Raw genomic sequence first — 27,060 nt, forward strand, 5'->3', positions numbered from 1 at the left:
ACAGCCATGTATCAATATTGCTCTCCGCAGACGATATTGCTTTTAAACATCTAGACTTCTCATATAATGTGTCAGAACTCAGCAAGCAGAGCTCTATCCGCCCTTTACAGTAAATACATATAATATGGCGGTATGTTATATAGTGTTTGTGTGAAATTGTACAAATGCCTTGTGGAACCTGTCATTGTAGACATGTATTGCGGGGCAGGGATCGGGGGAAGTGAAGGCCACAGGAATATCCAGTCTGTGCAAAATAAGGTAACAAGTGGCAGGCACGTAACAGCTGTTGTAATGAACAGTGACACTGTGACAACTTCATAATTTGATTAATTTTACAATTAATTGCGGAATGTTGCATATTTAACTGTAGTTTGAGGATACATGTATCTAAATGATGTCAGGTTGCTTTTTGTATAATAACCCTTTTGAAAAACTCATTATGAATTTGATAAGTATTTGTTCAGAACTTGATCTTAGTAAACATACCTACTGTTAAATTTTATTCAAAAGTAACGTTGAACAATTTAAAACAATAATGAATTCTTATTTCCTCTAATAGGAAAACATTTGTCAATAGCATTTCGATCGTGTTGATAGTTATTTTGACTTACAACAAACAATACAGTTACTTTTAAAGGAAATATGTTTTCAATTATTGCTTAAATTAGATTGAACTATTTCAACGTAGGCCCCATATTATACGTTTTGAAGAAATACATAGAGGAATTAAAAATATATATATAAATATTCGTGTGATATTTTTTCATTGTAAGTTTGTTAATTCGTCATGTACAAAAGTTATTATAAACGGGTGACCGTATAAATTACGGGTTTTATAAGCTGATGTAAATTTCAAATTTTTTACAGGGCAGTAGCCGACCATTTTTTTTTTTTTTTTTTTTTGGAGAGAATGAAACTATGAGAAGAAATAAATATATGGCAATGTTTGAACATATGGTGTAAAAATTCAATAAAAGTAAAGACGAGATGTAACGGTCAATTTTTTAGGGTCGGAGAGAAAGTGTTTTCTACCTGTACCATTAAAATCAGACAATAAACAAACATTGAGAGAGTTATTAACATAGAAAAAAGCCAGAAGCGATAAACATAAAACATCGTTTGTTTCAAATCGGGTTGATTAATTCAAACATTGAATGATTATGTATTTAACAGGTTGTATGTATAAAAATCAGTTATAGATAAATGAAATTGTTTTCAAAATTGTCCTTTGGTTAGAATGTTTTTGTGTTAAAAATTAATGTTTCACTTTCAGCAACAATAAATGACTATGTTTTTTAGATCCGTGTATACTTTTTTCTTATTATAGGTTGTAAGGGACACCTCTATTTTGTGACGTACTATTTATCGAATAAAATTAAAAAAAATTAAGTGTAATTTTATCAATAGTTTCTTTCCCACAACCATCATCTAAAAGCGAAGCGAAGTGGGTTAGAGGTTTCTCTACGAATCTTAAAGTCATGAGATTGAATCACACTGGGGGTTTTAAGATTTTAACCTTTTCAATTTTTGTTTTAAAACGAAACGTTCATTTTGCTTAATTATTGTGAAATTTGAAAATTCTTAACCGGTGAAAGTATTTCAATCATAACGTATACGTACTTTAATCCACATTAATATCTACACCTGTCCCATACTCAGAAATGTTTTCCGGAGGGGGGGGGGGGGGGGTCTGACGGTTATTTGGGTTTGGCATGAGGTTTGAGGCATATTTTTGGTACTTTTCGATGTAAATTAATCAAGTTTATCCCTAAAAGATAAACAATGTTATGTAGAAAGACTTTGATTTTTTTAATGATTAAACCGTTTTTGACCTTTGTTTATCAAAAGCTTTGTACGCTTGCGCATACTCATCTACTTCCTTTTTCCGCTGTATCAGAAATCAAAAGGACGGAGACGAATTTTCTGACAAATAATATCAGTTGAAATCATTGGGAACTGAACGGAAGTTCTTTCCAAATATTTTCATATTTAATGTACTTTTCATTGTAAATAGTCATTAATTTACTGTTAATTCGATTATATATATATATATATATATATATATATATATATATATATATATATATATATATATATATATATATATATATATATATATATATATAAGCACTGAATAGAATCAACAACACTAGGCATCTTTAAAGTGTCGGATCTAATAAATAGATAATAAGCCAGTAAACTGAATATATAAAGCACTAAAAATGGCTAACGACACGAACAATAGAAATTGTCAAATTTTCGGGACAACCAGTCCCTTCTTCAGGACCAAAAAATAAATTACATGAGTACAAAACAAAGAAAACAAAATCTAAAGCTACTACTAAACCACTTAAGAAACTATAAAAAAGAACAGCTACATTATAAACATTTGTTCACATTCTTAAAGAAGGTGTTGCTACTGTCGCCGATCGCTCTAAAGTAATCAATCGACTACCAACTTCACGCCTGATTAAGTTAATTAGCTAATTAATATTGGCGTCCGAGTTAATTAATGACAATTTGAACCCCCGTTGTTAACTCGTACTGCACTTATGATATAAACTCGAATTTTGATTAAAAAGAATAAAATTGAATGAAAATAAATAAATAAAATTAAGAAAAAAATGATTTACAAATAAAAGGTAGTAAAGAAACTAATAAATGAATGGAAGAGGCGCAGTTGACAGATTTCATGAAATTACTATGTGGGTGTCAGGTGATGTATGGCTATGAGACGTTCATTTTAGTGAAGTCCATTTGTTTGTTCATGCCATCAGGTCTGAATGATTTGAGTCTGTGCATCCAGAACTTTTCCATGCTCTTCCTCTCCGCGTCTGTCCAATGAGGATTATGGTCAATAACCAATACTGTCATGTCTTCCCATTTGTGGCCACTTGTATTAAAATGTTCTCCGACGGGCTCCTTGACTTTTTTGGTCTTCATGGTAGAGCGGTGGTTGTTGATCCTTCTGCGGAGGTCACCTGTTTCACCGACGTATTGCTTAGAGCAGACTTTGCAACTGATGAGATAGATGCAGTTGTCTGTGCGGCAAGAAGTGTTGCCAAATATCTTGTAGGTGCGACCTGTGGTGGGGCTTTTAAAACTGTCCGCGTTGGTGCTGTGTTTGCACAACAGGCATCTGGTATTGGAACATGTTTTAAAACCACCATTTTGCAACGGGTTGTCTAATCTTGCCCTCACTACCATGTCATTTAAGTTCCTCGGGCGTTTAAATGCAGCCATTGGTGGATCCTTGAAAAGATCAGCCATTCTTTCGTTAGTGTAAAGAATGGGCAGATTATTTCTAAGGATGCTGTTGAGGTTCTTAAGGGCGGGGTGATATGTAGTGACAAGTTGAACCCTGCTTTTGTCTGTTTTCTCTTTGTATTGTAAAAGGGTTTTCCTGTCTTTTGTAGTAATCTCATCAATTGCAGATTGAACTGTGTGGGCTTTATAGCCTCGATTACACAGATGGGATTTTAATATTCTGCTCTGTTCTTCAAAGATTTCATTAGAAGAACAGATTCGTCTGATTCGGGTTGTTAATCCTTTAGGAATTCCTCTAAAAGTATGGGGAGGGTGGCAACTCGATGGCTTGAGGTAGAGGTGAGAATCAGTGGGTTTGGTATGGAGACTGAATTTTATTTCACCATCTTCCAAGGTGGATGTAGTATCCAAAAATACATTTTTGGAACTAGATACTGTAAAACGAGAAAATTTGGCGCATACGTATTTTAGCGCAAACGCAAGTGCCATTACATTAGCGCAATTATATTTTAGCGCATGCATCTTCTCTTTAAAAGAGAATACAAAAAATGTTGTTGTTTGATAAACGATCACGCCCAAAATTTAGTTCTGTGTTCACTCAAGCACGTGAACACAACGACTTTGATTTCTATCTCGCATGCACGGTAAACTGTCGTTGAGAACAATAAGCTTACTTTTGTGTAAATCGTCAGTAGATAGATATGAAAACTTCATTTATTGGCGATGATGTGTAATTTTTGTTGGTAAACAAATTTGAGTTATCGGACTTTGAATTTAACGTGTCGACTTGGATAACACTAGAAGAGTCCCGAAACTAAAAGTGAAATCGAATGCTATATTTACCACGAGTTTCGATCACCTTGAGAGAATCTTTTTCACAGTAATTTTACATTTAAAAAACACAAAAATAGGTATCGTCTTGTTATCTTTATATCCACTAAAGTAATCAGAGATCAAAGAAATTATGATCAATCATGTATTGTCAGCGTTAACCATCGCCACGCTTTAAAATCACATTTTCATCTCGAGGCGCTAAATGGAAGTGGCTCGGGGAGAAGCCCAATTTTCAAGGTGCTAATGAGAGATATTAAAAAGCAATTTAAACTGAATTAATTAATCCATGGTTAGGCACTTATACCCGATAACCCATACCGTTTACCTGTGTAATTGTTTAAACAAACAGAACCGACAGCATCTGCTATTTAAATGAACACTTCTATATAGCCTTAAAAATAGACTGACGTTATTGTTTTGCAACTTGAAGAAATCTAATACATAAGGAAAATCGTTGGCGCACTATTAATTTTAGCGCTCAGAGGCAGTTGCGCCAAAGGCGCTAAAATTTGTAGTGCGCCATATTTTCTCGTTTTACAGTGTCCACTGTGAATTTAATCGAATTGTGGAAGGAGTTGGCAAAGGTGATGAAGTCATTTAGGCAGTCTCGGTTTTAGACCCATTTCATCTCAATATCATCAATGAACCGCAACCAGCTCAAAGGTTTGAAAGGAGCTCTGAGAAGCAGGTTGCGTTCCAATCTTCCCATAAATATATTGGCGTAACAGGGAGCCATTTTGGTGCCCATAGCTGTACCACTTATTTGTATGTAATGTTCGCCATTAAACATGAAATTGTTCAGCTTGAGAACATGTTCAAGGAGCTTGATTAGAGATTCGGTTGACGGCTGCTGAATCGTTCTACTGTCCCATACCTCCCTGCAGGCCTCGATACCTTCATCGTGAGGAACATTTGTGTACAAGGACGTGACGTCCATTGTAACGAGAAGAGTAGGGTCTGGCAGGTCAGAGGAAGGTGTTTATTCAGGTAATCTGTATTGTCCTTGAGGTATGATGGCAAATCTTCTACATGTGGACGGAGATGTAAATCTATAAATTCAGATATTTTTTCCGTGGGGTGGCCGATGGCACTGACTATAGGGCGCCCAGACTGGATTTTTGGAAGCAAATAAAATTGACCTGGTCTACAGTTGGTTGGGCGAAGCGTTTCATAAAAATTAACACCAATCTCATCATTTTCATACATTTTGTCCAGGGTGTTAGTGATGAGAGCTGAAAACTCTTCAGTAGGATCAGAGTCCAATTTCTTGTAGAAACGATCGTCTGTCAGCTGTCTGTTGGCTTCAGCTAAATACGCTTGTTTGTCTAGGACAACCACCGTGGATCCTTTGTCTGCTTTCTTTATGACTATGTCGTCCCTGTTTTTCAACCGTTGTAGAGCAGATCTTTCTTCTTTCGTCAGATTGTCAGGGACGATTTTTTGGTTGGTCAGGAGCTTCTCAATGTCTGACTCAACAGCATCAATGTAAGACTCAAGTGCTCCACATTTGCCCGGTGCCGGTTCCCAAGTACTTTTGGGTCGGTACAACTTATGTTCCTCTAAGTTGTGCAAGGGCGGAGGAGGTTCGTCTGTGTGATCATTGCTGGAGTCTTTTCGCGAGAAGTGTTCCTTTAATCTTAGCCTTTCGGAAAAATGCTCTGGTGTCCTCTCTAACCTTTCATGAAATCTGTCAACTGCGCCTCTTCCATTCATTTATTAGTTTCTTTACTACCTTTTATTTGTAAATCATTTTTTTCTTAATTTTATTTATTTATTTTCATTTAATTTTATCTCTTTTTAATCAAAATTCGAGTTTATATCATAAGTGCAGTACGAGTTAACAACGGGGGTTCAAATTGTCATTAATTAACTCGGACACCAATTTTAATTAGCTAATTAACTTAATCAGGCGTGAAGTTGGTAGTCGATTGATTACTTTAGAGCGATCGGCGACAGTAGCAACACCTTCTTTAAGAATGTGAACAAATGTTTATAATGTAGCTGTTCTTTTTTATAGTTTCTTAAGTGGTTTAGTAGTAGCTTTAGATTTTGTTTTCTTTGTTTTGTACTCATGTAATTTATTTTTTGGTCCTGAAGAAGGGACTGGTTGTCCCGAAAATTTGACAATTTCTATTGTTCGTGTCGTTAGCCATTTTTAGTGCTTTATATATATATATATATATATATATATATATATATATATATATATATATATATATATATATATATATATATATATATATATATATATATATATTTATTTATTTATTTATATATATATATATATAAATCAGCCATGTGACAATTTTCACGCACCATTATTTAATCGTTCATTACGATTTATTACACATCAAGAACCTACAACAAGAAATCTAACTTTGTAAATTCTTCTTTCGAGATGCTGAGAGCTCGTCGAAAGTCTAATTCCCCCTACGCACGCCCGACTGGGAGGGCCGCCGCTGCAGTTAGAACAGTCAATCCCCCCAACACTGGCCCAGCAACAAGGCGGATGCTAAGCGACATCGGTGAGGACGTCAGTCAGTCGGACCCAGGGCCATCTAATCAAACAATTGCCAATGCACGCCCGGCTGGGAGGGCCGCCGCTGCAGTTAGGACAGTCAGTTCCCCCAACACTTGCACAGCGACATGGCGGACGCTAAGCAATATCGTTGAATCTGGTGGAACGTCAGACAGTTGGATCCAGGGTCATCTAATCAATCAGTTGCCAATGCTCCAGTTCTGAACACCATTGCAGCGGAAGTGTGACACCCTGCAGTCGCAGAACAACAAGGTGCATCTGTTTTGGAGGAAATTACAACTAGTTCTTTAGTTAGCGTAGCAAATGATTTGGGGACAAACATACTATTGTCTACTAAAGAAAAAATTTGGTCAAATGATTACATTGATTTGGCAAAACTGCTTCATACAGATCCATCGGTTGAGTATCAACACCATTGGTGTTTGAGGATGGTCAAATTAAAGTAAAACCTAAATCTAAAGAAAAGAATATAACAAATATCTCAGAATGGACTGATGCATTTTTAATATGTTCAGCAATTTATTTGAAAAAATACCCAGAAAAAACCCAAGCAATGCTTAAGTATTTAAGTTCAATTCGTTTAGGGGGTTCTAGAATTCAGCATATGGGCCCGGTGGAAAGACTATGATATTCAGTTTCGCCTTCGGCGAGCTACAAACCCACTCTTAGGTTGGAGTAACATTGATGCGGAACTTTGGTTATTATATATGAGTAACAGTCCTATCCATCCCCCCACTTTCTCTACTGATCTTTAAAAAACTTGGCCTATAATTACGAAGCCGGGGCCCTATGCAAAATGCTATGATTTTAACTTAAAAGCCAGCTACACAAGAAATAATTATCATTATTTACATATGTGCTTTAAATGTGGTCAGGGTCACCCATCTGTAAACTGCTGGCAAGGACAATCGAAACAATTTTCCAAGGTCCCTTCTGAAAATGGATATTTCCAATGCCTTTAGGTTATTACCTGTTAGACCTCAGAATTTTAGTCTGTTTGGATTTAAGTTCATGGGCGATTACTACATTGATAAATGTCTGCCTATGGGCTGTTCTATATCATGTGCTCTATTTCAGAAATTTTCTTCCTTTTTGCACTGGGCATTGGAATACAAGTCAAATTTGACAGATGTTATTGATTACTAAGATGATAATTTGTTTGCTGGCACACATGGTTCAACAAATTGTCAGTACTTAATGGACCAATTTCAAGATTTATGTCAATTGCTGGGTGTTCCATTATCAAAAGAAAAAACAGAGAGGCCATCTACATGTCTTAGTTTTTTGGGACTAGGCATAGATTTTGTCCCTTCCGACAAGGTGGTAGAACTTCAAGAACATATTATGGAACTTCAAGATAAGAAAACAATTACACTTAAGCAACTTCAGTCTCTGGCTGGTTCTCTCTCTTTTATCACTAAGGCATTGCCAGCGGGAAGGGCGTTTTCATCTCGTTTGTATGGTCTCATGTCTGGTGCATCTAAGACCCATCATCTTATTAGGTTGTCTAGGGGAATTAAATATGATTTGCAGATGTGGCTAACTTTCTCGAAAGAATTGAACGGTACAACAACATTTCCTTCTCTGAACTGGTAATCAGATCAATGTTTACATTTTTATTCGGATAGTTCAGCATCTCATGGTTGTGGCATAATTTTTAAGACAGCATGGGCATTTTACGAATGGCCTGAAAGTTGAAAAAAATCATTAGTCACTGATATTACATTGTTAGAACTTGTCCCAGTTGTTTTAGGCATAGAAATTTGGGCTGAAGCATTACAGAGTCAGAAGCTGTTATTGCACATTGACAATTTGGCATTAGTTCATGTTCTCAACAATAATACATCAAAGAATGAAAAAGTTATGTCACTAGTAAGATATCTCGTTTTGATTTGCTTGCAGTTTAATATTTAGGTTAGAGCTGAACATGTACCTGGTTCCAAAAATCAAATTGCTGACTCCATTTCTCGTTTTCAGTGGAAGAAGTTTCGAGACCATGTGCCTTGGGCAGACCCTTATCCTTGTCAAGTTCCTACAAAATTTTACCAACTTTTGTTGACCATGTCGAAAAGTTAGTTCAATCAAGCTTATCAACTAATACCACAAATGCATATGAAAAAGCAGTTCAAGCTTTTCAGTTGTTTCGGGCACAATTTAGTTTGCAGCATAATTGGCCACCTACAGTTGATCAGTTAATAAATATTTTGGCATATCTTTTTGCAAGAAATTTAAGGTATTCTACTGCCAAGTCACATTTGGCAGGCCTGAGTTTTTTCTTGCAGTTGCATGGGTATCATAATACAGTTAAGGCCTTTATTGTTCAAACAATGTTGACAGGTTTTAGACGGCAAAATCCTACACAAGATATCAAAAGTCCCATTGCATACTCAATGTTGAGTAAAATATTGAGCGCTTTACCTAATTTGACAAAATCGTTGTATGAAAGTCACTTGTTCGGTGCTGCTTTTTCCCTAGCATTTTTGGTATGTTCAGAGTTGGGGAGATAACACTGACTCGGCACAGTTCTGTTGAGAAAATACTGCAGTTATCAGATACATATATTGCTTCAGATACAATTCACTTGTTTTTAAGATATTCCAAGACTGATCAGTTTGGTAGTGGTACAACTATTACCATCACGAAATCCCCAGAATCAAATGTATGCTTTCAGTTTCTTAACTCTTACTTGCAGTGTAGGCCAAGCGAATTAGGCCCACTTTTTGTCATATTAATGCCAAACCCTTAATATAATTTCAATTTTCTAGCATTTTACAAAAGTGCCTGAACTTTTTACAAGTTGATACAAAAACATTCAAATCCCATTCTTTTAGAATAGGTGCTGCAACTCATTTGTATATGGCAGGTATACCTGAAAGTCAAATACAGAATAGGGGAAGATGGCAATCTAATGCATACAAACGTTATCTTAGACCAGAATTAGTTTAATTAGGACAACAAATGGTGACAGAGGGTTACAACATTCACAATGTACGGTGTTCCTTATTTAAGTTTCAGAATACATTTGGACTGTTGGGTCTTCAATAGTAAAGAGGGCCAGAGAACATATCTCCCAAGATCCTGAATTTAATACAAACTTAAAGGGAAAGGTCAGGTAAAAATTTTTTTTAGTGAAATAGATATACTAAAGTTTGTATTTAACACCCACCATATACCTTATCTAATTATCTCATCTAAAGCCATAAAACTTGGTTTAATTATCTGGTGAGTGTTAAATCTCCCGCACGGGCATGGAGGCTGCCATGATAGCATCTCTGTGACGTCAGCATACCACTTCGATAACTTGACCCACACATTGTATAACAAAATTCTGGAAGAATGGCGCAAGAAAATGTATTTGGGATAGAGCCATATGCATTTGAACCTGAATATACAGAAGAAGAACTTGAAAATCTTGCTGCTGAAAATAATCCATCAAGTCCAATTATACCCACATTAGAGGAATGGTGTTCCTGTGGACAATGCGAGGTCATGCCCACTGTGGAGGAATGCATGTGTTGCAAACAGTGTGATTATACAGTCGGGAATATGGGAGATCTAGGTTGCATAACTGACCATGACCAGTTCGATCTGCTAATTCTAAATCCAGATGTTCTGTCCATTGCTTTCATTCAGTTCATGATGTTTAAAAAACAACAAGGTCGTGCACCGGTACCAGAACACTTATCCAACAAGTAAGATTGATTGATTTATCTATAATTATAAATAATTTACAAAACAGTTTGTCAAACATTTAGATTTATTAAAATTCTTCAGTAAGAATAATCTGAACAAATATAAAAATATCAATCAGAAGAAAAATATATGCATGCATTAAAAATATACACTCTGTAAAGGAGCACATACTCTCTGGTCCAAATAAAAAGTACATAAAATTAAAACTCATTATGACAGACATGTTTTACAATTTGATTAGCACCAATGTACAATTTAATATTTCAGACAATCCAGACTGGTAGCATACCGTCAATTTGTTTGTTGGATGTTCAGAGGTGAAAAGTTAGGAAAAGGAAAAAGAGTGACAATTCCAAGTTGTGTTGTGAAAAAAATTAGAGAACATTTTCCAGAGCAAAATGGACAGTATATTGGTTTTAAGACAGCTTTTGAAAGCATGCAAGACCTTTGTAATTCTTAAAAAATTTTTAAAAGATGGAACAAACATGTATCATAATTATACTTTGAAGGCAAAAGAAAAATATAATCACCAATGTATTCCAATAATAAATACAACATGCACATACAGTGCATGAATTAATTGCATCAATTACGTGTTTAGATCTATAATTCAGTGCCTGACCCCTATGATGCATGGTCATAAACTACCTTAAACCTTGACACAAGTTTGGATACAAGGTCAGCTCTATTTTGAGGTTGTACTGGGGCAATATTCCCCTTTGACCTTGCTGATACTTGCATAACAGGAAGCTCCATTGTTTGCTTCTGCATAATACATAACTTCATCAAAACAGGTACCCATTTATATAATTTGGGATTATACACAGGTTTTGCAACCCAGTTTGACACTACTTTAGAATATGCTGTTTTGTAGACACCAATTCCATGTTCATCTACCTTCTGACCTCTGTTTTGAGACATATTATGATCAATGACTGCAATTGCTGTTCTACAGTTCATTTGGTCGTAGTCAAAGTCCTGCCTTTTTGGAACATATTTTGTAAGAAGGCTATGGTAGACTTCAAGATTGCCAGTGTGGCAGAATTCACTGAGATGAGCAATATCTTTTAGCAACCTTTTGTCCTGTACAACCTCTTTCAATGCATTGTGAACTTTAGAACCCTTTTTAAGCCACTTTTTTTTCCTTGAGTCTTCAGGACTTATATTTTCATGAGAACAACTTGTAACAGTATCACCCTCAAAACTGTGTTCATTAACAACATGATGCACAATGGAGACCCAGCTCTCCTTTAACCATTGTTTGTTACCCTGACAATTAGCTGAACACCACCATAAATGATTGCATATCGCTCTTATCCAAGAAGACAGTTCTTCACATCCTTTTGTTTTAGATTTTTGCAACATTTTTTTTCTTATTGATTTTGCAAGATGCCAAACATCAAACTGATGATCAATTTTGGGAAATTCTTTTGTTACAAGACTTCTAATCTGAACATGCCTATCAGTTGCTAATAATTCTATTTTAAAGCCCTTTTCAATCAAATATGTCATGCATCTTCTAAATCCCTCAACTTCCATTTTGCTTGAACTTCCTGTTTCAGTAACTTTGATATTAACAAAAGCCACAATTTCTTGAGTTTCCATATCTAATAAGGAGTATGTACAATATTTTGCATTGAAGCCAGGAGAGTCACATCTACCATCACCAGCCAACCTTAGAAAACGGTTGGAATCTTTAATTTTCTAGAAAATGTGGTCTTGCATAACAGTCCAAGAATGATCAACCACTGGCATTACAATTTCTCGTTGTGCAGTTTGAAATGTTGTTTTGCTTACAAATTGAAGATTCATAAATTTTGCAAACTGAGAGATATGTGCATATGTTTGACCTGCAAAAAGGGTTGCTGCACATACAAGCAAGTTGGCTACGGGCATTTTCCCTAACAGTGGCTGAGATAACCATTTTTTGACTAAATGACCGCCAGTGCAAAATACTGACACTTTCAACATTGAACCACAGTATTCTTTGATGGTATCTGAAGGGTCTACATGACATTTACAAATATTGCATATCAAACAATTCAGAATATCATCCAAACAATTTTCAAACACAATAAACTTTTTGGTTTGTATGAGTGATGATGATTCATCACAATTATCATCATTGTGATCATCAACATTTTCTGCATCAAAACTTTCATCCTCATCAATAACAAAAGTAGGATCTCTGCTGTCATGACTGTCATCAAAGTTCGATCCTGTGACAGAGTCATCCATAAATAAACTTACCGGTACTTCTTCTTCTTCATCAAGATAAGGGGAGATCTTTTTGATCGGAGTAGAAGTTAAAATTTTACCATTAAAACTTCCTGTACTGTTGTCTGTAACTTCTGTCATTGTTCCAATTGTTCTAGTGTTTGTACAGTAACTATGATCAGAAGCAAATTGTGAGGGCTTGAGATATTCACTTTGTAGACATATGTTACAAGGATGTCCACACATTCTGTACGGAAGAATATTTTCACACTCCAACGGCTCACTGGTAATTGATGAAGTTGGAATAGTCTGACGGCAAGGGCTTTCTTCCTCCTAAAATATTAAATACGCCAATTTGCATCGTTGAAGGAGGCTTTGTAATACATATATAAACCCATAAAAAGATGTAATGAACTTTATTTACTTCAATTGAATGCTAAATTACTAAAGACAGTATGTTTACCTGGTTATTGAATTCAAACAGGTTAGATCCAGGCATGTTTTTTTGATCATCGTTTGACGTAGCAGATGATATGTGAGGCTTGCTAATTCCTCTTTTAAGAGCAAGTAAATTTTCTTTTAACTGAAATAATGTAAAGTCAATTGATTAATCAAAGAATTAGGTTTTACAACAAAAAATTACTTGGTATTGGATTTTGATTTTCTTACCTTAGCCCTTCTCTTTTCTGTTGTAATTTAAGGTAGTTACTTCTTGCAGTTTTCTTAGATTCCTGACCTTTTTTTCCCTTTACTTGTATTAATTAGAGTGGGCACAGCATCAGGTTTTAATTTTTTACATCGTGGAAAAAAATTAAGAGATTCTGCCACATGATTTCTCTCAAAACAATCTGGGGTGAAATGATCTTCACAGACAAGCTTTTTAGTATTGAAAACATAAGTTTCAAAACACAACTTTCCATTCTTTAAATTAGTAATCCATTGTTTGCATCTTCGTTTTGATGCAGCATCTTTGGCAGGGTTTGGTATCACAAAAAAACTTTTTTTGCATTCCCCTTGCTTATTTGTGCAATTAAAGGCTTGACAAGCAGGCATATTTACACACACATAATTGTTAAACTTTCCGAGGCACTGACCACATGTGTGAACTGATAAGAACTCTGAATGGGGTATGCTGACATCACAGGGCATTTGGAAGTTATCGGGATGCTGCGATAAAACCCGAAGATAAGCCACACAATATTTAACTCTAAACAGTGAAGAGCATCAAAATGGCAGCTCGCATGATTTTGTCAAACATTGATATTTAATCAGTGATTATTGCTTAATTGGGATCATGTTAAGTGAAATATGATTGTTGACATCATTTTTATGGTAAATATAATTATTTCAACTCTTCTTTATTTTTGCTGGACCTTTCCCTTTAAGAACAGACATGAGTATCATTTGGAAAGGTGTTTCAGGCCTGCGGTGGTGTCACCTCTTGTCGTCTATCCAAGAATTGCAAGTTAAGTACCCAGTGCCGAAACTTTTAGTCACTCATTGTGGGGGAAATGACATAGCAGATATTTCATTGTCAGGTCTACAAAAGTTCATGAAACGTACCTTAAGAGAAATTTTTGAAAACTTCCCCACTACACGCATTGTATGGTCCCAAATTTTACCTAGGTTTTGTTGGAGATATGCTATCTCAAACAACTCTGCAGAAATTTCGAGAAAACGCATTAACAGCTCAATTACTACATTTGTGCTTAATCAGGTTGGGCATCGATTAAATATCTAGAAATGTCAGCCTTTCACCCCACCTTAATTTTGCCGGATGGGGTGCATCTTACAAATTTAGGCAATTTTCATTATTTAACAACATTACAGAATGCTTTAAAACAGTTCATTCAAAATGGTTCAAACAAATCCCCTAGTTTATAAATATATCATTTTCACAAGTTGGTTAAGCTTGTGTAATTGGTAATTTTTGTTTACTTGAGGTATAGTATCATGCATAAATTTGCTTTGTGGATTGGCATGGTCATTTAATTTGTTGCAAATTGGGTATTTTCATTGTGCAAGTGTGTACACACCAAGTCGTCAGACCTCTGATTTGGAGCGGGTTTTTGGAGTTTATCTGAATCTGTCACTTGCTATTATTTGTTAATATATACCCAGTAGTTGTCTAGTTTGAATTTTTTTTTTTAAAAGTGGACAGGTTGTCGATTTGGAGTAGAGCGAATAAATTTAGTAGAGTTGGTAAAAAATTGGTTAGTCACATAGTTATTGAGTTGGTATTTCTCATTATGCTGGAATATTCTGAGTTGGCAAGTATCCAATTTAAACACAATTTTCAATTTTGATTTTGCCGATTTGGCAAGTCTCTGATTTGGAAGCAACGTTAGTATTTTGCCGTTTTTGGCAGGTCTCCGATTTGGGGGCAATATTACTATTTTTTTGTTGTTGTTGCCGATTTGGCAGGTCTCCGATTTGGAGGCAATTTTCACTTTGCCGATTTGGTAGGTCTCCGATTTGGAGACAATTTCAGTATTATGCCAATTTAGCAGGTCTCCAATTTGGAGGCAATTTTTGAATTTGCCGATTTGGCTGGTCTCCGATTTGGAGACAATTTTTAATTTTGCCGATTTGGCATGTCTCCGATTTGGAGGCAAATTTGAAATATTTTTGAATATTACATGTAAAGAAATTGTAATTTCCCCCCATTCCTGTCAAAATGCGGCCGCTCAGATGGCGGTAAGATTTCTAGGAAATCCATTTGGCACAATTTTGACAGTAAAACATTTACGGTCGGATACTGTTATTTCCAGATCCGACTGCACTTATATAAACCTGTTGTGCTATTTTACCATAAACACTTGTTTACTTAATCAAAATATTGTTTTCTAATAAAAGTCATGGCATTTCTGCCACCCATGTGTTAAGTGCTCTATTTTGGTTCTAAATAATAAATCTAATTAATCCCTTAATGTGGCATCTCTGTGTTTTGCTTTAAGCAATATTCTTTGGGTAATAATCAAGTTTATCCCTAAAAGATAAACAATGTTATGTAGAAAGACTTTGATTTTTTTAATGATTAAAATCCGGAATTTTTGTGTCCCTTCAAACCGTTTTTGACATTTTTTTATCAAAAGCTTTATACACTTGCGCATACTCATCTACTTCCTTTTTCCGCTGTATCAGAAATCAAAACCCATCCTTCCCTACCCCAAATTTTGAATTTTAACTAATTTCAACCATGTTTGTTTCAAATGCTCTGTGTCTTTTTATGTTTCAGAAATATGCCAAAAAAAGCCATCGTCATGACTCAATTCAGAACAAGCCTGGTTATGAGGAATTGATGTGTAGTCATGACATTTCTGCCACCCATGTGTTAAGTGCTCTATCTTGGTTAATTTTTTAATAAAGTGGAGCACATAGATGCTAAACCTGTTTCCTTTTAAAATGCTCATGTTCAATTTTTAAAACTGATATTAATTCTAATTAATCCCTTAATGTTGCATCTCTGTGTTTTGCTTTAAGCAATAGTCTTTTCGTAATAACAGAAATGTGAATTTTGCAGGGGGTGGTGGGGGGGGGGGGGGTCCGGACCTTTCTGATTCCTCTTCTCTAGACCCTTACATGAGATTTATGCACGTAGTCATGAAAAAACACAACATTTTTTAACAACATAGTTTAATGGTCATATGTGATAAATCTAGCTGATAATCACAAACAGCAATCATTATGTGATTTGTAAACGGAAATCTGAGTAAAATAATTTTTTGAAAAGAGGTTTTGGAACTCATTTTAGAATAACATGTTTGATGTTAAATGTCATGAGAGGATTTCACACGGCAATTATTTAAATTTTTAGGAGGCGAATATAAATGATGATTGTTTGTCACATCAAATTATGGCCTAAAGGATCTCAATCAAGTATAATTATACTTTTTTTATTTCCACGGGCATAATATATGTCACTCAAAATAATTAAACATTGCAGCAGAGTTATAAAAGGAGGTCTATCTAATTTGATTTCATTACATTCTACAACTTCACTGTAAGTGCTAAACGTCTGACTGTGTTATGATGTACATTTTGTTTAAAGGTTTGATAGTACATGTAATTAAACTACATCGGTTTACCATTTTATTCTTGCAGGTCACCATGATGCAGTTTTTTACTTGTGAGTCAGTAGCTGTATTGTCTGTTGTCCTAGGAGGTAAAATACATGCTTCTTTAAGAATATTTTTTTTTTTAGAAAATAAACCTCATTTCTATGCATTTTTTTTAATGTATATACTGAATTCATTTCTTTTTACAGACAGGTGCTAGAATGTAAAATTGTCCTTGAATTTTATATAAGTTTTGCTTCAATTTTAAACAGCTGTTCTTAGTTCACCTCCTGGCACCTACTTTGATTGTGAGAAGTACCCGGAAAGTCAATATCAGTGGGACCAGATAGATAAGACAAGAAGGATATGTGCACGGGGGACCGAAGACGGTGAAGACTTTATTTACTGTAGGCACTGGGAGTGTGAAAAACTAGAGTGTCCTGAAGATGAGCAGACTAAAAGGAACGATGGATGCAAATCATGTCCAGGTTGGTTAAAGTTTTCTAAGAGGAAGAGGGAGCATGGGATTTTTGACAATAGTCGGATAAAACTGTATTTGTTCTCGTGATCTATAGTATTTCTGCCTGCTAGTATGTCAATCAGTACATTTGTATTTTATAATTCATTTTTAACTTGTAAGTGAACCTGGATAATGTGTCGAAGAAATGTTTTATTTTGCAAGGAATAATTATGATAAATACAATGCTTCTAAGGACTGATTGATGAAACATTTTTGAAGTGGACAACTTTCTTTATATTGTGAGTTATCATGGAAATGAGTCGGAAACATTAACCATTCCCTATGCGGAGATTGGTTGCAAATATTATATATTGATTTGTTCCCTACTTGCCAGTCGTTTTCAAACTTAAAAAAATAAATATCACTTAATACAATTGGCGTATGCATTAAACCTCTTAATGGAATCGATAAGAATTTGTTTTCTTCAAGAGTCTAATTATCGAAAACGGAATTATCTTACGTACAAAGTTTCTTCACGGAATTCATGTTTTTATTCTTTCCATGTAATAACATATTCAAACTATACATATTCCATTGATATTTTCAAATGAAAATGAGCAGCAGACAAAAACAATATATTCTTTCTCCTTAGTGCATATAGGTCCATCATTACAATTTATTCTGCTTTCTTAATCATAACTGATTCATAGATTTTTTTTTAATGTGCTGTACATTATCATATTTCAGGATTTTGCTCGTCAGGTGGAAAGAATTACCCGTTAGGTAAAAGTTTTACGTGTGCAGATAACGTCAACACTTGCAGATGTTTGAATTTTGGACTGGTGAGCACACGCATGGGATACTTTCCCGAGAGTCTGTGTAATGCTACAACGATCAACCAATAAAACAAACATGAAGCAATGTTATTCGTATCATTTATGGGGACTTGGACACGATTTAAAATCAAAACTTGTATTTTCATTTTTTATGTGTAAAAGGGTTTACTGTTGCATTTTAAATGATCAACCAAAATATTGAATGTTAAAGTCAAGTGACAATCGAGATACAGGGGTAATAATTGATTGTTATGCAAACAAAGCTCGAGTCTTATAGTTGTTTACAAAAAAATGCAATGTAGAGAATAGCCATTTCTTAGTCAAAATGACATGTAAATTTTTTTTAAACCAATTCAATATCTCCATAAATACTATTATCAACAAAAGAAGGAAACATTTCATTTACACTTACTCCAATACAACACACATGTGAAAATCACAATATTCGAGCTTTGTTTATATAACAAAGAATGATGATCTCTGTATCTTGCTTATAATTTGATATTTGACTTTCAAATTTTTATTTACATGTATCATTATAAACTTCTATATTTATCATTATAAACATTGAAAATGGAAACATAAAATTTGAAAATTTTAAGTCAAATCGTGTCTAAGTCCCTTTTATGTGTTTCATAATGATTTTCATATTTTTAGCAATTTGTACAATAATAATAAGTAATATAAATCTATCAACTTCATATGAAATTTTTCGAAATATTTCGATTAAAAAATAATGGATGGATTTCAAGAACATGTCAAATGCATAGAGGAATTAGACAAGGCTGTCCTATTTCAGCATTATTATATCTTTTCGTCGCTGAAATCTTATCCGATAAAATAAAAAATAATGGGTTAATCAACGGATTTACAGTTAAAAACTCAGAAAAAGAAATTAAAAACATCCAACATGCAGATGATATGACATTATCACTGAAGAATATAGATTCTCTCAAACAAGCCATTAAAACCATTGACGTCTTTTGCAAACTCGCGGGATCAAAAATAAATTTATCTAAAACAGAATGCATCCTTCTTGGCACTCTTAAAAACCAATATAACAATGTTGAAGGAATACATGTAACGAACCAATCAGTGAAATGCTTAGGTATACACATTGGTCATGATAAGATTGAGTGTTACAATAAAAACTGGATGAAAATATATCATGAAATGGAAACGTTATTTGAATCTTGGAAAAAAAGAAAACTAACAATATTTGGAAAATGCACAATAATAAACACATTAGCAATTTCTAAACTTATATATGTAGCTAGCATTTTGGAAATACCCGACAATGATTTCATAAAAAATGTTAAAAGGCTTATATTTAATTTCATGTGGAATAAAACTGATAGGATCAAAAGAAATACCATCATAGGTGAAGTATATGAGGGAGGAATAGGTCTTGTTGATATAGAATCTAAATTTACGGCCCTAAAAGCTATGTGGATTCCACGTTTACTTAGTACAGAACACAATATTAAATATTTTTTTAACAGTTTCTGTAAGGATACAAAAATTGATATTGAATATCTGATGAAAACAAATGAGACGGTTGCCAAAGACTATGGTATAATAAACAACTTCCCAGAGTTCTACATGCAAGCTTTTGTATGCTATAATTTATGTAAAGATGATACCCAAACCAAAATACCTGCCCTTTCTACCGAAGCTTTTTTATTACAACCTATTTGGTCCAATAAAATATTCAATTTTAAAGGTAAGACAATCTGCTTTGAAAATTGGATTAAAAGCGGAATTCTATATGTAAAAGATATTTTTGAAGAGAATGGAACTTTAAAAAGTTCGTCGGATATATTCGATACATTACGCAAAAGAACAAACTGGTTATGTGAATACAAAATAATAAAACAAATTTTTACCAAATTTGAACTCAAATACGATTTTTCAAAAATTCCATACTTACAAACAAAACAACTACAAATAATTTCCGATCAACACAACACCAAAACTTTTTATTCAAGATTAATAAAACGTAAATTTCAAGCACCTTGTACACAATCTAAATTAGTAAAAGAATTTAAGTTGGAAAGCAAAAATGTATGGAAATCAATATATACACAGAAAATTAAAAATACCAAAGACAAAGCCTTAGCTGAGTTTAATTACAAACTACTGAACAATCTGTTATGTAACAATCTTTTAGTGAGCAAATGGAATAAAAATATCACTGCTAAATGCAAACAATGTAACGAAATTGAAAATTCAAAACATCTTATTTTTGATTGTGTTAATGTAGTAAAAATTTGGAAAGTGGCTAGCGAGTGCTTAAATTTTGATATTAATTGGAAGCATATTGTTTTGGGGTTCTACCTGGAAGAAACACAAGTCACCAAATTATATAATTATTTTTTGTCATTTATTGCATATAGAATATACAAATGTAAAATGTATTGTAGACTTGAAAATTTACCCGAATCAATTTTATTGATAAAAAACTCATTCAAAGAGTATATTACGACACACTGTGCAGTTCTGAAAATGCTAAAAAACACAAAAGAAAATGAGCTTTTTCAACTGTTGATATCTAAACTTTGATATTTGTTATTCTTTTCAAAACAATAATATACCCGATACACATAGGGACTGTCTATGTGTATTAGCGCTTTACCCGGGGACGTAGTGAAGGACTGTATGCATATGTATGTGTTATGTCCACCGGGTAAGCCAGGGGTTCAACTTATTTTTACTACGTATACCAATGAATGTAACATTTCAATATATGCATGTATGATTATGTCTTCGGACGATACATTATATGTTAGTATGTATGTTCTATTATATTTATCACTGTGGGCATAATAATGAATAATGATTTCAATTGAAATTCATATCTATGTATAAGCTATCTTTGTAAATTGTTTTATATAAAATCAATAAAAGAATTTGGAAAAAAAAAAAAAAAAAAAAAAAAAAAAAAAAAAAAAAAAAAAAAAACTTCATATGAAAGATTTGAAAGGCAAGCAAGTATGATTTTTATTTTGTATCATTTAAGATACTTGTAACTTCAAAATTTTAAGCAAAAAGTTCCTTGTTGCTAGCTAAAACAGGCCCGAATTGTGTGTTTAACATTCAATAAGGCAAAACAATGAATACAATAATTAAAGTTCTAAGTGTTTCCGGTCATCATATCATGATTTAAATAATTGTATAAGAAATAAACACATGTGTTTTGTGTTGTCGTTGGGATTGTTCGTTCCCATCCAACTCTTAAGTGGTTAAGATCGATGTGCGACCCGAGCCATTGACTCTTGCTGAATACAACGTATACTTCCGATTCGGGTGAATTTTGCATAAAGCTTTTGGATACTGTATACAGAGAAAAATTTGCTCCCGTTTTATTATCGCCCCTTTCGCCCTCGTTGCTAGCGACCGAATTTAAGACTGGGCGAATTCCAATGTTCAAAATTGTATCTCTTTAAACACAACTTTGTATAGACAAATTCAAGAGGAGGAGAAACCGCTTGCAAGTAAGGAACAGCGAAAATAACACAGGGCACATTATTTTATATTTCGTAAATTTCAATTTATTCTATATTCCAGGGTGAACATCAAAACTTTTTCTAGAGTCTATAATCAATTAAAATGTCATAATATTTATATAATATTTATATAATTCCGGTGCAATTCAAAGTGAAAGATTTTCCGGCATTCATAAGTCATACAAACAAATGACTATTTACATATTATGCCCAACTTTTTCTTAAATTAAGTTACAATATATTTAAACATTTATTTCAAGTGCTATTTTTGTTTAATTTGTATCTTTTTGGGAATAATGTTAAATTTTTCACATTAAAAGATATCTTGACTCTACATGGTATAAAAACATAAGGACAAGCATTGAATTGCTGACCTTTACCGATGTTGTAACACCTCTAACACCTCAAATAAATAAAATAAATAAATAAACAGAGAGATAAATAAACAAATGAAATTGCTACAAGCGTTGGACATAAAATCATGCAATGCAACCATTGGTCGTTTTAATTCGTGCCTCCAAACCCCGGTATTAATTGATGATATATGTTTCTGTTAATATAATTATAAACATCATAGTTAATAATTGTACTAGAGCAAGGATGCGCTTGATGGCACACGGTCGAAAAACCGTTAGAAAACACCCATATTTTGCTCCAAAACACTAAAATATAAAAATAAGACAATCTTCATAACGTCATTTTTACATTATGCCGTCACTGTGGTGACATCTTTTTCCACACTTACTCTCTATATGATTATCTTTAGCCTTATTTTTTAAGCTCATTATAGAACTTAAATTTTGGAACGAGAAATTCTGCACATAACGTTAGTCCTTTCGTTACGATATATTATTGATTTTTTTTTTTAAGTTTATTTTTTATTTAACTTGTTGATTTAACAGTATCGTAAAGGGTTGAAAAAACTATGTTGACAGATAGTATCATGAAAATTAAATGTTACGGCGTGCTAGGACCCTTTAACACATACAAAGAAAACGAGAAGTGGTAAAACAAGGGATTCCTCATGCTAGTTTAGAACTTCGTCGTAAATTCCCCGATAGATATTGTTTTGCTATAATTAAAATACTTCAGAAGAATAGAAGATTGGAATTGAAAAATCAATAATTGTAATAAAAAAGTAAAACTTTGTATAAAATTGGCATTTAAATATAATAATCTTTGTTAAGCTTGCAGATAAAATCTTCAGGCAAAATTACGGATCTGTCTGCGTTTGCATTTGTAAATAATACTGGTATATAAATATATAGATAATGTAGTCACCCAATAAAGGGAGGAAAGTGACTTTCCGTTATAAGAGTAAATTTTTTTTTACATTTTTGAGTACATGTAAAACTGAACTTGTCAGATTGTTTATATAAAGTTATAACGTATATACCTCTATATGATGTCTATTTTTTTTAAATCAGGCATGTATGTTTACTTACTTAGATACATCAAAGGAACCATCTGCGCAGTCATTTATGCGCAGGGATTGTTTTCGGATAGTTTACTTACATAGATAGTTTTCACGATTTTTATATTGGTTAATCTCAAATTCATCTTTTGATTGGTTAATATCTACAAGCTCTGGCGTGGGCCTCTGGATGGGTATACGCCCAACTCTAAGTCATTTTATGTAGAGACGCCACTAGGAATAAGAAGTAAACATATTTCAAACGCTTTTTAGATTTTTAATTTTCTAGATTTATGCTGTTAATACAGATAATATAAATATTCACATTGTTAGGCCATGTTCTTTTCCAAACTTACTATATATCAATTTAATGTACATTTATCTTCCGTAATTAATTCGATGCCGATAACACTTATTTTTGAACAACAAAAAAAGAATAGATAACTGTTATAATATGGAAACAAACAATTGTGTGTCAGTGTTTTCTGTCCATTATTGTTATTTAAGTTTAAGAGTTAACTTCAATAATACTTTCATAAATGAACACAATGAAAAAAAATTATTCCTTATATTTTGACAAGAAAAAGTATTTGTTTACAGGTTTTCTGCATTTCTTTCAATTGCTGAGGTACTTTTGATAAAGTTACTTCAGATGATGCGAAATAACAACGTGACAAGAAGTTGTATTTATTGTTGCAACATGAGTAACCATAAATATAGTGCTAAAATTATATTTAAATAAATCAAAATTCGATAAAACAGTTAAATGGATAATATATATAGATATATATATATATAAATATATATAGTTATATATATATATATATATATATATATATATATATATATATATATATATATATATATATATATATATATATATATCCGTGCTGTTTTATTGTTCCATTTGTGCATTACAAAACATTACGGGATTGGGGTACACCAACGTGGTCATCTTACCCCCACCAACCAAACAAGTACAGGTGTTGATATTATCTACACAGGTAAAACCGGCACCTATGGCACGAATCTTGCCACCTACTGAACACCAACTTGGATAGGAAAAATACACAATCTAATCAAATAACATTTCAAATTTCTTTTACAAGCTAAATGATCAGATTAAAAAAACTAATAAGTAACTCTTTTGTTGTCTTAAATGTCTTTTCTAAACACCACTGTTTAACTGTTCTATGTAATGGCAATATGAACCGTTAATTATGTTGAATTGATATTAGTTAATTGAACATATAGAATTTAGTCATTAATAAGGTCATTAAATGGTTCAATTAATTCCTCCACAAATCAAACAAAAGTATTTTATAAGTTTAAATCATGATTTTGTCCTAACCTGTAAGTTCTTAATCGTTTACTGCTTACAGTTTAATTTTGTTATAATGAGTACTAGAAATAACCAATTGCACCGGTTCTTTTCATTTTAAAAAGCTTTTCAAAGAGATATGTCATAATACCAACCTGGGCATGCTTTGCATCTATCAGGCCAGGTAATTTGTATCTCCTCTGGACAATCCAGTTTCACACATTTCCAGTGTTGGCAAAATATTGTATCCCCTCCGTCTATATTATCCCTGATGCATTCCCTTCTTGTTTTACTTATCTGGTCCCACTGATCTCCAGGGTATTTTTCACACTCAAAGTACGTGTCTGGAGTTGTACCAAGTACATGTACAACTTTTGAAGAGGAAAAAAAATAAATTTCATTCAGAACTATTCTCTCAGAACGTTAGAATACATGTAATTAAATATAAGATGCTCAAACTATTTTGACCATCACATCTTTTTGTTTCATTATTGTCATTTAAACTTTGATATTTATCATAAAAAAAAAATATTAAAACTTAATCTCAAAAACTGACAGTAACACAATGATGGTTTGCAGAGAAAGAAAATACATCTTGTTGATCCGAGCTTTTACATCCAGCGAAGAATCGGAATGATATGCTCCTGGGTAATACTGCATTAATAAGCCTTAAAATTCATTTGAGTGTCATTATTCACGAGTGACTAAACTCCTGCCTGTGGAAATGCTGTTTCAATGCTTCCAGGAAAAAAAATCTGTTGTTTTAGAAATTTTATTTTTGGCCTTTAGAAAAGTTGCAATTCACAAAAAATGATTAATATTTAATCTTCAGGCGGGAATCCCATTTCTAGAAAAATCTCTAAAGGTGGACCTATGTTAACAAACTAAGTTCTAAAATGCTATTACTATTTAATAGTATAGAAGTCGGCCTTAGGATCCAGAAAAGTCGGAACACTATCACACAAGTACAAACAGTAGAGTATAGTACTCTAGGTTGTTCATTTAATATAAGTATGTGCATTTTGATATAATCATGTCTGGTGTCACAATTATTATGTCTCACAATGAGTAAAACGTGAATTATGATACACAAGTAAAATTAAGTTGTTTAATGTCTGACCACAACAAGGGAAAAATCAGCAATTACATTTACCATTATCTAAAAATAAATTTAAAAAACTATTGAAAATCTTAAATGTTTAAAACTTATTATGTCTGTAACTAACACTATGTACCATGACTAAAGAAGAAATATTGTATTTTTAGAAGTGGTAAATAATGCAAAATTACCTACTGAGACAGGAAGATAGTTTAATATTTCTAGAGAGAATAGAATTTATAAATTATGTACTTATACAAAAGAAATTTGAGATGAATTCCACTAGAATTATTTGTTTAACTGTTTTGATATTTGTTTAACAGATGCTAGAAACATGTATTTACCAAAATATTATATATTAAATCCATATGTTTTAAATTTTAAATATTCAGAATTTGCATATATGGTTTCAAGATTCGTCGAAAAGGTGCCATTTTTACCTGTGTGGATTGCACGAACACCTGTACTTATACGGTAGGTGGGTTAACGTCAACTACGTGGATAGGCTACAATCACCAACTATTTTGTAATGCATTGTTTGTTCCCCAAATAATATGTATCGAATATTAAGCAAAATGTAATGAAATCATATTTTGGGATATTTTATAGTTCTACAGTTTTTTGATGTATCACAGCCGGTTTCGGTGGCCACACCGGAGAAATCTTTACAATCCGAAGCTTAAGTGCGCCCTTTTTAGAAAAGTGTCCACCAAGAAACAAAACATAGGTAATTACAGATTACAGGCTCACCGAGACGAGGCATCACCTTTTTGAGGCATCACCTGTATGAACCACCTTTATCATTTTATATGAAAATCATACTTTATGATCTTGGATATTCATGGATACTGTTTCGACACAATATCGTTTATCATCTGTTAAAAAATTGTATGATAATTATATGTTCATTTCATACGGTATTATGAGACATTATGTTTATCAATACAATAAAATAAAATACAATATTGCATCCTGTTATACTTAAAATATATATCATATTATACAATAAAATAATGTAGTAAACAATGATGAGATATGATATTGCAACATATTATATGACATCGTATTGTATTATAAATATTGTATTCTATCACATAATACAATATCATTAATATATAATACAATATAGTATCATATGATACAATATCATATCACATAATACATTATAATAATGTAACGTATGATATAATATTGTAAAATAAAGTATTATATTGTACTGTATGACACTGTATCATATTTGATACATAGAATGAGATTGTTTCATATGATACAATATAATTTGATACAAAATTGTATCATTTGAAATGATACAATATCATGTGATATAGTAAAATATTCTATAATACAATATTATATTGTATATATTGTATTATATGATACAATAATATATATATATCAATATCATATAATACAATTTCATGTGATATAATCATATGTAATATAAAGCAATATCATATTATACAATACCATATTATACAATATTATATAATATAATATAAAATTAATACATTGTGATATAATACTATATTACAGAAACCAATATCATATTATACTATATCGTATGATCGAATATTATATAATATACAATATTGTATCATATAATACAATTTTATATATTGCAATATCATATTTATCTGTATCATCTGATAATATAATTAATAACTATACCAATATTATATTATACAACATCGTACCATAAAATACAATATTATACATACCAATATCATGATACTTTATCATTTCATAAAATATCAAAAAAAATGATACAATATAACATCGTATCATATAACTTTTTTAACTCTTTTACAATATAACA

The 27,060-nt window shown here is 32.8% G+C and overlaps 2 protein-coding genes across 4 annotated transcripts; one reads left to right on the top strand and one right to left on the bottom strand.

Annotated features, from left to right (window-relative positions):
• The first annotated feature begins 192 nt into the window (after positions 1 to 192).
• Positions 193 to 17,982, top strand: LOC128185826 (uncharacterized). 3 transcript variants are annotated; one of them, XM_052855500.1, is made up of 5 exons: positions 6,558 to 6,892; positions 16,368 to 16,429; positions 16,655 to 16,715; positions 16,881 to 17,096; positions 17,816 to 17,982. In XM_052855500.1, the coding sequence occupies exons 3-5, from the start codon at positions 16,661 to 16,663 to the stop codon at positions 17,971 to 17,973; spliced, it is 429 nt and encodes a 142-aa protein (XP_052711460.1). In that variant the 5' UTR covers positions 6,558 to 6,892; positions 16,368 to 16,429; positions 16,655 to 16,660; the 3' UTR covers positions 17,974 to 17,982. The 3 variants fall into 3 exon arrangements, with proteins under 3 accessions (XP_052711458.1, XP_052711460.1, XP_052711459.1); XM_052855498.1 differs by lacking the exons at positions 6,558 to 6,892; positions 16,368 to 16,429 and adding an exon at positions 193 to 258; XM_052855499.1 differs by lacking the exons at positions 6,558 to 6,892; positions 16,368 to 16,429 and adding an exon at positions 16,459 to 16,553.
• Positions 12,038 to 13,166, bottom strand: LOC128185825 (uncharacterized). Its single transcript, XM_052855497.1, has 2 exons — positions 13,014 to 13,166; positions 12,038 to 12,883 (listed from the first exon to the last, which is right to left on the bottom strand). Exons 1-2 carry the CDS (start codon positions 13,047 to 13,049, stop codon positions 12,038 to 12,040), a joined length of 882 nt encoding a protein of 293 aa, XP_052711457.1. The 5' UTR covers positions 13,050 to 13,166.
• Positions 17,983 to 27,060: the final 9,078 nt, after the last annotated feature.

Source organism: Crassostrea angulata, chromosome 5 (genome assembly GCF_025612915.1).
Source record: "Crassostrea angulata isolate pt1a10 chromosome 5, ASM2561291v2, whole genome shotgun sequence".
Classification (NCBI taxonomy): domain Eukaryota; kingdom Metazoa; phylum Mollusca; class Bivalvia; order Ostreida; family Ostreidae; genus Magallana; species Magallana angulata.